The sequence below is a fragment of the Pteropus vampyrus genome, unplaced genomic scaffold, assembly GCF_000151845.1.
Source record: "Pteropus vampyrus isolate Shadow unplaced genomic scaffold, Pvam_2.0 Scaffold1, whole genome shotgun sequence".
Lineage (NCBI taxonomy): Eukaryota > Metazoa > Chordata > Mammalia > Chiroptera > Pteropodidae > Pteropus > Pteropus vampyrus.
The window spans coordinates 33,488,724-33,503,503 of NW_011888782.1; the positions used below are offsets into that span (position 1 = coordinate 33,488,724).

At 30.0% G+C, this 14,780-nt stretch overlaps 1 protein-coding gene across 2 annotated transcripts in view; it reads right to left on the reverse strand.

Annotated features, from left to right (window-relative positions):
- NECTIN3 (nectin cell adhesion molecule 3) overlaps positions 1-14,780 on the reverse strand; it is an 86,616-nt gene that overhangs the window by 35,339 nt on the left and 36,497 nt on the right. Inside the window, exon 6 of one of the 2 annotated variants that reach the window (XM_023526588.1) lies at positions 1,244-1,382. In XM_023526588.1, coding sequence (XP_023382356.1) covers positions 1,244-1,382 — 139 coding nt within the window. Of the gene's footprint in view, positions 1-1,243; positions 1,383-9,571; positions 12,606-14,780 lie in introns of those variants that run through there. The other variant, XM_011381701.2, reaches the window with a different exon arrangement.

Consider the following 14,780-nt stretch of genomic DNA (forward strand, 5'->3'; position numbering starts at 1 on the left):
GAAATAATATTTTAAATAAACAGAATTCAAATAATAAATTAAGTACCTGGCTAGTACATGGATTTACTAGCCTACAAGTAAATTATGTTTTCAAAATTAGAGAAAAGCCTGAGATAATTTGGGAACTAAGATGAAGTTTATCAAATGCTAGTTGCTCTTGAAATATTAAAGAACTCCAGGCTTACATGCATTGCACTGAAAAAGTCCATTACAGTCTTTTTAAAGTAATTACTTCCTTTCACCTTAAAAAAAATCACGGCAAATTTATAGCTCCAAGATGTCATAGGTCATTTAAGTGAGTAAACTGAGGCTCATGGAGGTGATGTGACTTGTTCATGGTCATACCACTACTTTCATCACGATAGAGCTAAGACTAACATCCAGGCGCGTCTTCAACCCAGAAAGATCAGTCCTATAACTGTGCCCAATTAGAGACATACCCAAAGCATTTATGAAGACAGGAAAAATACATTATTTGAGAGCCAGCCTTATGTCCTAATATAAAAATTGTAATAACTACACAAGAAATAATGCCATTTGTGTAGAGCTTCACAGTCCATAAACAACATATCTTATTCTATTCACCACAACCATGTGCAGTAAGTGGGAAAGGTATTATTCACATTTCACAGATGAAGCAACAAAGCTGATAATGAATTAAATGAATTGGGACCTTGGTCTTTTGATTCTATAGCAAAGTGAAATTTCTGCTTTATAATTCTATCACAATGATTAGGACAAAAACCTGCTTTCTCTTTAAATAAAAAGAATGCATATTTTATGATTCACCAAAACCAAAATTCTTTAAGGAAAAAAGCTTTAAAACTCAATGCATTTATTAACTCTTGGCAGTTGAAAATTAATTTATATCTGTACATAAGACAGGCATATACAACCTGAAGAAGCAATTAAACTTTTAAGATTTTTTTAATCTATCTTTCTTCATCAAAGACCTGCATTTTTATTCAGAAGGCAAGGCAACGTAGAGTGTCATTATAGTACCATTTGGAAAGGTATCTAAATGGTGAAAAAGACGTCTAACATACTTGTCTCCAGCAGCCCCTTGGCACTATGTATTTATCAAGAGGTAGTTTGAGACATTTTGATGAAACCATGGTCATCTCACAAAGAGCTAACAGTATCTTTATTTTCATCTCACTTTACATGAGTAACTGTAAAGACAGATATAAAGACTGACACATACTGAATGTTCATAGTTAAACACAGGCAAAAAGTTACCTACACTTTGTCAAGATAGGATGGTCTCTTTTTTCGAGGAGTCAGCAACACCGTCACAAAGACAGCAATGATGAAAAGGGCAAGGACAGCTCCAATTATAGCTCCGGCTATGGCTATGGAAGAGGTCTGCTTAAATGGACCATCTGAAAAGTAACAAAAATTAGGCTTTTCAAACAATTTTGAAGAGTTATTGAATTTGCATACTCTAATTTCCACAATGTACAGACTATTTGATTGAAGTATGTTATACAACATCAAACTTAGAGGACCACAAACTTAATTTACTATTTTTTTAGCATTATGCTAACAGCCTCCTTGCTTTTACGATGTCGCCTTAGCACTCTAGTTTTGCTTTTTTCAAGTTATGTAAAGAATAACCCCAATCAGATATCAATGAGTGAATGAATCTATTCTCTATGGGTAAAGAATGTCTGGAGGAGAAAAGATAAAGAAAAGGATGAAAACTTTTAAGTTCTTACTCTAAAAGGAGATAAAACAACAACAAAAAATTTTCAGTATTCTTTGATAGAGTTAACCAACAATATACACATTTACCACTTTTATTCTATTTAAATATAAAAGAAATTCTATTAAAGAAACCAAAAACCTTCAAGAGGCGAAATGTTAATAATAAAATCCCTGACTTAACAGTCAAAAAGTGACATTGTAAAACATAAAAATTTTTAGATTAAAATAGTAGTTATAATTTCCTTGATTCATGCACATTAAATATAAAAGTACACTTAAGATAGTGTCTCTATTACAAAATTAAATCAAAATTCTTACCTATCCCATGGCTATAGATACACTATGTCATTTCTGAATATCAATTTCTCTTTCCCAGGCTTCTCCACGAATTTTATAAGAAAAGATTTTAAGAACATATTTCACACAATTCTGAAAAATTAGGCCAACCTATTTGACTAACTCCCAAATAAAGGAATTTAGTGAAATTATAATTATATATTTGCAAATATAAGTATTATGAATTTAACAAAACCAGCAATCCTTAATATGTATTATTTTGACAATTTCAGCCACATTAACTCCAATAACTAAATTTTGTTACAAAGTATCTTTCTAACCAATAAGACATTTAAGATAACATCCTATAAATGAAGATACTGCAGTTCTAAAGTTAAAAAGGTCAATCAATTAGTAGTAAGGAACACAGAGCACAACAAAGCTGGGTTGGGGTAGGATAGAAGGGTTTTGGGGTCACCTAATGCTGACTCTCCTTTTGGATTCCCTATTTGGTAATAAAAAGCTCTTAGTTTTCAGTTAAACTGACACTCACATACACTCTCAATTACAATTACTGTTAGGATCCAAATGTGGCAAATTTAAATGGAATTAAAGCACTATTAGTTTCAAAATGTTTCACCTACTCACTATGTATTTCTATATAAATACATATTTATACTTTCCAACTGTTTTTTTGAAGTTGTTAAAATGTGAGTCATGTGGTACTTTAGATTGCTAAAAATAATGTTTTCTATTATAAAAATTTCTTTACCAAACTAAAAATCCTAGGTTTACTAATGGGTCATTTTATTATCAGTTTCATTATAGACTAAAAATCTTACACCAGAGTGCTAAATAATCCATTTCAATAACTTTTCAAACACTGAATATAAAACCAGTAAAATATACATTTTTAATATAACCCGCTCAGTCATTCCAAATGTTTTCCTCATTTGCTAATACAAGCAAATCTGGTTTAATCTTCCTGCTGTTGCCCATTTCTCTACTCCCCACTACCTCCATCTGAATATATGCTAGATGAGAAAAAGACTTGTAACCTAAGCCAAATATTACTCTGCCGTTGTAAATATGAAAGAGATCTGTAATGACTCAGGGGTAATCATCTACAATATTACTTTGCCCACCATGAAATTATAGCTTTGTATTGTCTTTAACACTAGGCAGTTGAAAACTATTAAGGTTATGTGACCAAGCTTATTTGACCGAGGTCATATGTCTCATTATTGGTACAAATAAAATATCTCGATGTGTCAAGTATGCTTCCTATTTTACATTAGTTGTTCTAAAGTTTTCCTTTTAATGGAAATTTTTCTTTTGCTAAGGGATAAAGCAGCCCTATGATTTTTGTCCAAGTATACAGAATTTAAACTTGAGTGTTCTTGTTTGGATGATAATGGCAAAGTTAATACTATAGTCATACTTCTAAAATCATTTTTCAAAACCTCAGGTTACTTTTAATGTAATTAGTCCAAATTAAGATTCTTAATGTCATCAAATCTCACATCTCCTTCAAGAAAGTTTTTCATTTAATCTTAACAATAGTACATTTGGTGGTGCTTTATAAATAACAAAACATAATCATAAACTTTTAATATTCCAAAGTAATTCCTGACTCTGAATATATACTATTTTCAATATCCTAAAGTAATTTTCAAGTCTAAATAGATACAATTTTCTCAACATTTAAATTATGGTCTACTTAACCAAATTCTCTCCCATTAGTCTTATCATTTCTAGCTCTTGGATTCTTTAACTGAGAATTGACTGTATGTATACCATGACACTTCTTATCTTAATTTGGGCATGTTTATTTCACCTCGGTAGATTCACTTTTTAAAATTTATTTTTATTATGGCAACATTGGTTAATGAAATCCAGTAAGTTTCGGGTGTACAATTCAAAAGGCAGGCATATATATATTGCATTGTGTTCACTGCCCATAGACTTCTGTCAATTCATTCTTTATATTTATCGTCTTTTATGCACACCCCTTATTAGTATTAGAACAGGTTAGAAAGTACTGAAATGCACAACTGGAAGAAAAGTTATCTCTTACCAATTGGATAATCTACTCTATATAGGTAAGTTGATATGTCAAATACATATAAACATGTGGGATATGTTTCATATTTCCTTTTCTGACTCTTCTAATTGAGAAAAAAGAATATATTTAAGGGTATTAACAGGTGAACATTAGTATGAAATGCGAAAGAAGAGATAAAATTTCTTACATTAGAGTCAAAGAATTTTGGTGAAAATTGAGAATTTAGCCCCAACACTGCCTCCTCCACATCCATGCCCACATAATCTATATATATTCCAACAAAATCACTACAATGGAAAAAAAAATTAAGTATGCAAACATATAAAAATGTGGCATTTTAAAACATTAAGCTAGATTATTGAGTGAATGACATGAAGTATCATTATCATCACCTAAGGAGATGGTCTAAATCTAATTATATGTGTACAATAAGCAAAATACAAAAAGACAAAAGCGTTAAAATATTTAGCATTAAAGGATTGGTGTATTTCTCAAAAGAATAGCTTCCTGTTATTATAGCAGCTATATTAACCCATATACATTGGGAATTCACCTCCAAAAACAGAAAAATAGTATTCCCCAATACAACAAAAGAATACTGCCCATAATTAAAAATATCATGCATATGTCTTATGAGGAAAATATTCAAAAATCAGTTACAAAGCATACCAAAAAATTTAATACGGTTATAACTTTCATTACTTTTTGAAAAAAACATATAATTTTAAATTGAATTAAAGTTTGACTTTATTACTCTGACACAAATAAAAAATGTGAAAGCTATTCAAACATGTGCTACAAAATTCACATCTGAAACTGAGGGATGACAATATTTTTAAAAATTATAAATACTATTCTATACACTAAAATACTTTACGGCAATTTGCTAAAACCATGTAAAATGGTGAGTATAGAAATCTGCAGTTCCTTTTCACACTTACATTCAAATAGCAAGTCCTAACAAGAAAACATTAAGTTCATCTTTTTCCTTCTTGATTCCCTTCACCAAAACTTCAGTGATGTCATCACAAATCACAAGGTAATGTGATACCCTACAGACTTATCTTCCCACATTTTAGTTGCACTCATAATACATATCGCTGTATTGCCAAATTTTCTGCATAATCCCATTCTTTTATTTTTCAATAGTTCCTTTTAATGCTTATCCTTTCAATATGACATTTAAGTCTTTATATCCACCCAAATATTTATTTCACTACATTTTAATAAAAGTCCTCTATTTGGGTCAGGTCAGTCTCCTCAGCATTTCATACAAGTTACCTATAGTAACCTAACACATGACAGGCCTTATGCTAAGTGCTAGAAACACAGGATGTTTTACGTAGCTCCTGTCCTCACAATAGAACAAAATCCCTAAAGTGGAGTGTCACAGAATCCATAAATCTATTTTCTAACGAAGTTAGGAAAAGAGATTATCACATCTAAAATAAGTAGGGGGACAGGACATTTAATAAAAATAAATGTTGTACTAGTATATAATACATGGATAGCACTCATTTGGTCCATTTGTCAGATGTTCACCTGTCACACAGGGTATCCATAATATCCTATGGGAAATGTGGAGTGGAATAGTTCCAGAATTAAGCTGAATAGTTACACCTTCTCTTAGTTGTTCTCTCTTAGCAGAGGGAGCATCCTGTGACAAATTGTGATGAGAGCTCACCTGAATAACTTATCTAGACTTAACCAATAGTCAAAATGTAAAGGAAGAGTGACATGGGTGCCCTGTGACAGGTGAACATCTGATACATGGACCAAGTGAGACTAATAGTGCTAATTCATGTTATATACTAGTAACCATTTATTCCTAATAAACATCATTCCTGCAAAGAATTGGCAAAAGATAACACCCATAATATAGGCACAAATAAACAACACCACCCAAAAACTGTCAACGCAAATATGTTACTCTTAATACACAAATTTTATCAGTTACATTCTGGCATGGCAATCTAATCAGATATGACCAATCAACCAAAAAAATCAATTTTATTAGACCAAATAAAATAGAAATTTACATTCCCTCTTAACAGTAAACCTCACACTAAACCCATTGTGCCGAAATATTAGCTAATGTGAGGGGTGATGATATTATTGCACATAGCATGACAATGAAACTACAAACATCTTGAACATGAAGACAAGCTCTAAAATCAGCAGTTGGAATGAAAACCATTGAGGTCCCCAACAATATACTTCTTTCATTTCAATCTACTATTTTTTTGAGAGGTAGCATTTTAGCTATCAGACCTAAAAACCAAGTATTAGAGTATATTGAACATGGAATCACACCTTTGAACCACTGAATCAAAAAATATAAAACCAAGATTAAAAAATAAATGAAGCACATTCAATCATGTATTTTTTACATTATTTTTTACCACATTTTATTAAAATGCTTTAGTGAAAAAAAAGTTAACTTTTAAAATGAAGCACATTGTTTCCCCAAATATTGCATTAGTGAAAAAATTAATATTTTAAAATATTTCATCAGATATCAAAATTTCCATTTTTGAATATCTTGTAATGCAGAGCAAATTTCTATAGTAGCACATATAATTTATAAACTTATACATATAAATATATATGCTAATTTTTGGCCAACAGAAAGAAGTTTGAGACCACTGATCTAGAGAAGATAGGTAAAAACTAAAATAATGAAGTTATGATAGATATGTTGATATAAAAGAATATGGGCAGCAGTTATTAATTCTAAAGGGGAAAGTTTCATAAAGCTATCATTTAAACAGGACCTTGAAAATGGATGGATTTCCCAATGTGGAAAAGGGAAGAAAGAGATTTCATAAAGACAACGGCATGGACATCATTATTCATCATCAAAGAACATGGTATGGTAAAAGAATAGTTAATAGACCTAGATATTAAGTAGACTCCCTGTTAGGCTTTGAGCATCAAATGGCTGCTAATAGCAAAAGAAAAGCAGGCATTATGTGCCTTCTGATAGAAGTAATCTTGCCCCGCAAATTAAACTTTAATCTTATCAAAGCTCTAGATCTGTCAATTATATAGAAAATAAAGAGGTGCAATTGGTACAATCCAAACTAGGAAATTGTAGGACAAACGAAGTCATTCTTTCAAAAAATTGCAAGGGGAAAATGAGGGAATAGAGAGATTGGCATGTGGAGATTAAAAGACAGTTCCACCAAGTACAATGTATGGGTCATATGTGCATACTAATTAAAACTGCAAAAATATGTGATTAGGTATTTGAACTCTCACTGGATACTTGATATTAAGAAATTTTCTGGTGTAATACTGAATCTGTGGTTACTTTTTCTAAGTGTTCCTTTTAGAAAAAGGAACTACATACTGATATATTTACAGATTAACTAATGGCAGGAGGGATTACATGGGTAGTTTAAATCAAACAAGACTGACCATGAATTGATCATCTGAAGTAGGTACATGAAGGTTCACTGCATTATTTTATCCTACTTTTGTATAACTTTACATAAAAAAATATTTTTTAAAAAGGGAGGCTAAGGCCTCTATATCTAGTTACCTCTGGCTTTTAAATCAAACCATCCTTTAAAGTCTAGGTTTTCCCTGAGATATTTCTATGAATTAGGTATCATGTCTATATAGAAATATTATGCATTTAAGCAAATTAGTATTTTAAAGTTATTCTCTTAAAGTCACTTTCACTCTGCATCATCCATAGCACCCATCCAGAATAAACAGCAGCTATTAACTAAAAGGCATACCAAAATTAAATCGAGTTTTATCCATATGAATTGAAATGAACATGGTAACTATTACCAAAGTTCAAGAAAATAAATGACCTCTGAGGGTATATACAGAAAAATCTTTTCTAATCAATATTTGGTTTCTAACTCTTGATGGAAATTTATCACTACCAAAAAAAAAAAAATGTACAACTTACTGGAATAGAAAACAGAAAGCATTTTAAAAACACAGAAAAATTTTATACTGTGTACACTATTACAAAGATTCTTGCATACATGAATTTTTGATAGAGAAATAAAACCTAATTCAGAAAACAAATCTAATTCAGTCAAAATGTATGTTATTAAAAAAACTGCTGCTTGTTCTAAAATAAAGTTTAGAAAAAAATGTATTATAATTTTAAACATCAGGTCATCAGTTAGAAAACAGGAAGGTGATTACAATTAGAAACAATGGCATTTCAAACCAAAGTAGCTCACAAGCAATAAGTGAAAAACACTAAATGTCAACTTATATAATAATCTTATGAAATGTGTTAATTCCAAACTGAAAGTCAGTCTATAAAATGTGACTTATCTCAAAGTCACATCGTAAACATTTAAAGACTGCTAGAGCTAGGAAACAAGATAATTCATAATTCTGGAGAATGTTATTCATGATGTATAAACATGAGATGGAAACTAAATAATTAAAAGCAAAGTTTATAATAGCTAACATACCAACTTAAATGCTCCCTTGAACTGAACTGAACTGAACTGATATAGCCTTATTTGGGAAAAGAAACAAAACAGGTGTTTAAATCTCACAAAACATCATTAAAGGCAAATGAGGTTACACACACACACACACCCCTCTCTCACTCCAGCAAATATAATAAGGACAAAGAAGGTAATACAGAGCCATAGGCTTGTTATAGAAATGTGCCTCTAAAGAATTAAAAAATAACTTTTAAAGATTTGTTGCATGGCTATTGGGCCTATCATCTAATAAGTAACTTGGAAAAAAAAAAATGAAGAAAAAAATTACTGGTACAAATTAAAATTCGATCAAACCCAATACACCAAAAATTGAGAAAGAAACTTCTTTTGGATGATACTTTTCTAATCAACAAATAAATAGAAAAAACAATCTTTAATTCATTCCCCTATTAGAATTAAAAATTCAATTTGGGCACTTCTTTTCTTGTATTTTACATTACTTCTACATATCACAACTTTTTACTTGTTCATATATTTTGTTTTTGTAGTAGTTACCAAAATCCACTCAAATTAGATGTTTTTACATATAAATTTCTACATTAATCTGTTTTTACACTTATACATTGTACTTCCTAGAGCCCCTTATGCTGAACATTTAGCCAGCATTATCTTTATAAAACTTTCCTATATGACTATCAGAAGCAATTTTAAATAAGTAGAACTTACTACTGAAAACCTTAATCGTTTTAGACTTATCAAATAGAAACTTTTTAGGCACATGGTAAAATACTAAATCTTTCAACTATAAAGTACTTCTCAAACATCACTTTCTAAAGTTAACCCTAAGCCTATTAAAGTTTCAATGTATTTTAATAAAAATGGCAGGAAAAAATAAGAGTTGCATTTATCTCCATTATATTATTGAAATATTTTAACCAGTGTGAAAGAAAAAGCTAAAATGAATACAAAAATAAAATACCAATTCAAAAATTATGAAATAAATAAATATAAACATGGCCAAAATTCTTTCATCTTTTCTGAGAGGATTTTCATATATTCTTATCAATCAGCTGTGTACATCACTGATATTCAAACATTAATTTAACAAGTGTTTATTTTATACAACTATTCATGTTTATAAACAAGTCTCTATGTAAACATACATAAAGCTCAAATAAACAGTGTAATGCTTCAGAAAGTCTTAAGCATTAGTATCAGAGTCTTAAAACTTTGAAATCTTTTAGTTTGCCAAATAATTTGGATTAAGAATACAGAATATATCAAATACTCACTTGCAGTTTTCCATGTCACCCTCTCCAGCCAAACACAAAGCAACACACACACACACAAAACCCTAACTGCACAATGGCCACAATATAATAGGAAGTTCATAATCACCAGATATTTTTATTTTTGAATTGCAGGTTTTGAAATACATTGCTAATTCCCTTCAAATTATACTCAAGTTGAGATTGTCAGTACTGTAAATGTGATTGCTCAGATTCATATAGCATTGCAAATCATTGTTTTAAAGATGAAATTTTGTTTTAAAAAGCCACAAATTTACATTTTCCATGGTAAGAAACTTTAGATCCATCTTTCCTGTAGCCTTATCACTGTTGATTAAAAAAAAAAAAAGTCACTTCAATCACACAGTACTAATCAAGAAAGTTTTTCTTCCAATGACTTGGACCAAAGAGTCTTAAAATTTGTGTATCAATGGTTAATTATACTTAAAACCAGATATTTTAAACAAGGTATCAGTAAACTTAACTGTATCCTTAACTGACAGCACAGCCTTATATTAAGTGTTTGAGAAGAAATATAAAGTAGGTTTTTAATTTCCAGAATATACTGCTAGTTAAAATAAAGAAAACTGGGTTATAATCATTTAGAATAAAACCTTCACTACTTGCAAAATTGTATGAACATGTTGTAACTTTGCATTATAAAACCTTTTTTTTAGATTTGACAAGAATTGGGAGGACAGTAATTGGGAGGGTAAAAAACATACCTGCTTTGCTTTTTTATTAACAAAATATTTATTTAATTTATGATTCTCCTACTAACTTCCACTTCAAATCCCTGGCAAAATACCTAAGGCAATTCTATACAGTCCTTTTTTCAAATGAATCAACAGACAAATGTATTCTTTGGGCTTCAAAGTAGTTGTTATTACAGGACTCCATTGTGAAAGCAATTTACCTCACAAAGAAAATCCACATCTGAAGATTTAGGTAACATTTTTTTCCCAAGATACATGATTTCTGGAAAGAATATACTTAATGAATTATGTAACAAAAATGAAACAATAAAAAACCTCATGATGTTTCCAGTTTTAATTGGAAAAAACAAAAATCTTGAAATACATACAGTTAGGAGAAAAAAAGAGATGGTTTGCCAGTATCCATCAGCAAGTGTTAAGTGACTGGTTCTATAACTCAGATTTTTCTTGTTAAATCTCAAATTTCCAAGTTTATTCTAATTTTTTTTCCTGTATATTTACCCGTCTGAACAACATCAATATCAAATGACTAAAATAACATGGTCTAGAATATTCTTTGTATAGATTCTTGGCTGAAATATCTCATTTCTAAAACTGGCATGCCAATGATAGTTTACCTATATTTATCCATACACTGAAATACCCTCTCTGTATTATATTTAACTGTGTCCCATCTTTTCATTATTATTCTTATATTCAAAACATAAAGCATTAAAACAAAACTACTACCTACTGTACCAAAATCCATGTTCACATAACTACATAAGAATTAACCTCCAGAGATGAAAAACATTATAATAATTATGGTGTTTAAAAGGCATGTTTTTATTACGCCTGTATGTATTTTGGACAAAAATATTGAGCAGCTAATTATGTTCTTCCACACATCGCGTTCACTGAGTTTACTACCACAGCTTTAGTGCAACAAAATATCTTTGAAAAGCCACTCTACAGTAATTACAGAAAGGCTCATTAAAATGCAGAGGTAAAGATTTCATTTGTATAGAAACTTAGAAAATAATGTTTGAAAAGAAAAGTGTTTTATCAGGCTGAATTTTTTTTATATACTAAAAATATATATATAAACATTTCTTGAATTAGTTTTACAGTCAATTTTGATGTCTCATGTAGTGGTGATAAATTTTGAGAGGTATATGACTGACAAAACATTATACTTGAGATTATAATCTTAGATAAACTTTTAATACACAATGCCAAGTTATTTCCTTTAATTTTTATATAAAAAAGTCATACATTTTATGTTGACATTTCTTCTTACCTGTGTGCCTCAGACCAATAAAGTACTCTGCATTAAAATTTAAATCTTGAGACAGTAGTACAGCATTGAAAAAAAATTGTAAAGCAGCTCAGATACATTGAACCCAGATTTTACATTTTCATTTGTCAAATTAGAATATAAAAAGTAAGCTTGAAAATCAAGTTGAAAAAGCTTATTCTTCCTCAAGAAAAAGTATGAACAATCTGAAAATGATCAACTAGTATGAATGAAACATTGTACATAGTTAAGTCACATTTAGTGGTTGCTAAACATACCACTCCCTCCTGGAAATTACGGAACCATCTACATGTGAAACTAAGTCATCTTCATTTTCATCATAATGTTCATCACTGACGAACTTCATTCCCATTTTTAGATCTTCGTAATAATCCATTGGTCTTTCAAACCTACTGAGATTTTCTACATTGTTCCACTGCGTTTTTTCAGGCTCTTCTAAATAGTCTTTCCGTATTAGATTGTTCACTGGATTTTTGTTTTCTTTTTTTACACTGTCTGGGTAAGAATCAAGCTCATCTTGTTGAAGAACATCTATTTGTGATTCTTTTTGCATATCTGATGGTGGAATGTAGTTCTTGGCAAAGTAATCTCCACGAAACGTCCGTCTTCTCCTATAGCAGAATATTCCAGCCAAAACACTTACAAGTATTACGAAGAGAGCCCCACCCACTACACTAGCAATGATTGTACCAATTGTATCATCCTTAATTGTTGCCAAAGTTGACAATGGGAAGGGCAATTTTTTGGGTTCTGTTGCTAGATCCTCGATGTCAGCAGTTGAGGGATGCCACTGAATTGTAGGCTGAAGGGTGGTAGTAGTAGGAGGATCTAATGGAAACAGTAAAGATAGACAAGACACAGAAAGGCAAAGAATGTCAATGAAGGCTGATTCAGCAGCAAGTTGAAAAGACAGAACAGTTAATGAATAATATAATATATTCATAGTAACAATAGTTTTTCATTCTTAGATTTAAAATTAGAATGTCATGGTACTTATATTTTTAAAAAATAACAAAACTGACACTTAGTCAGTCACCAATAAAGTAAAAGGAATTAAAAATTATCTCTGGTGTAAACCTTAAATTATGCTATTCCAAAATTAAGCATGATATTGTACTCAAAGAAATACACTGTGTGTTTGTGTGTGTGTGTGTATGTGTGTGTGTGTGTTTTAAAGGAAGAGCATTACTTAAGTGTCCTATGTACAGCTGGCTTAAGAATTATCATACCAAAAAATTAATTCAAATGTACACTTTCTTAGCCAGTATCACAAGGAAATAAATGAAATAATGGAAAATTAAAGTATGTTTTCTTAATATCCATTTTTATTTAATATAGTTTTTTTGTAAGATATGAATTTATCTATAAAAGAATGAAAAACTATAGAATCTTGGTAAGTGGCCATAGTATAAGCTGTTGGTTTAATAATTCTCTCAAAAATATTTTTCTTAAATAAAGAGAATTCTTCAATTTTTAAAGAGGACATATGTAGTATATATCATTATTTAGTAATTAAAAAAATAAAAAGCATGTTTAAACAGTGTTCACCAAATGGGCTATTATCAAATGAGACTAATAGACAATGACAAAGTAAAAACATGTTATAAACTATAAAATATTATAAAAATGTCATCATCATGTCTATACCCCATGGGTAAAATATGTGAACATTTAGGAAATTGAGGGACTTCAACCAAATCTGCAAAATTTAATGTGACATTACTTTAGGATGTAGTCTCAAAAAGAGTAGCTAATATTTTAGAGAGAACATTCTAATATTTAAATATTAGATGCAAATGGTCCTGTGCATTGCAATTAGATTACAGAGTAAATAGCCATTAATATTAAAAAGCAACTAAACATAAACAGTAAAAATTAAAGATTGGTTAATTATCAATTAAGTGGTATTTGTAGGTCATGTTACACAAAACTCTAGAGTTTGAAGAATAAATGAGGTAAAAATCTTGAATTTCTTCACTGATAAAAATAAGTGACTCAAATGGTAATCTCCTATAATTAAATTTTAAATGAGTGGTATTGATACAGCTTTTGAAAAATGATTGTTAGAAGAGTACTAAATCTACATGGGGTAAGTTATTCTAAAATTACAAGCTAAAGAAAAATACTTACAGAAACGGGTTTCATCACGGAATGCCATATGTATAGAACGTGGTAAAAATTTAGCAAGTACAGTATAAAATTTAATAAGTACAGTACAACTAATTTCCTATGAGTTTAAACCAATATAATAGGCAATCCTGTAAAGCATCTTGAAGTGAATATTAGTTATCATACTATATGCAAGTGAGTCAAAGGAAGAGTTTTAATTTGTGAGAATATGTTCACTAGCTGAACAAATTTAATGAAAAAAAAAGTTGTGGAATTGTAGGATCATTTCTATTATTATAGTAAAACCTCATATAATTCAACTTCACAGAATCAAGATATTTAAAAAATAGACTGAAAATTAATAATTTATAAGACAACTCATGTATTTTCTGAGGGGGAGAAGACTAATGAAAAAGTCAAATTTTAAGTGTTAAATGTCATCTTTACAGAGAGCCCCAAAGGAAAAGTATTACGATAAACTTGCATTGGCATGTTTAAACAAAAGTACAAATCACCTAAGTAATTATTTATAATCTACACATTTTTGTGTACATAAAATTTTAAGTTTTTAATAGCTCCTAATGAAATGCTATTTTTCTCAGAACACTGTATACAAATGAGTTCTCAAAAAGTATAAGATATATAACTAAACATTTTTGCCAAGTGTCCTAAAAGAAAAAAATCACTGACATTTCTATTTGCAATATTCTTTATGCAAACACAGATGGATATCTGCCTAAGAAAGAATTAACAAAATACACCTTTCAGAAAATCTAACTAAAAAAAGAGTATCCTCAAAAAAACCTATTTAAAATTCTTGTTATTTGTCAGCAAGAAACTTTTTAATTTACCACCCTCTCCTCAACCAGTGTTAAACATAGCATAGCCTCAATA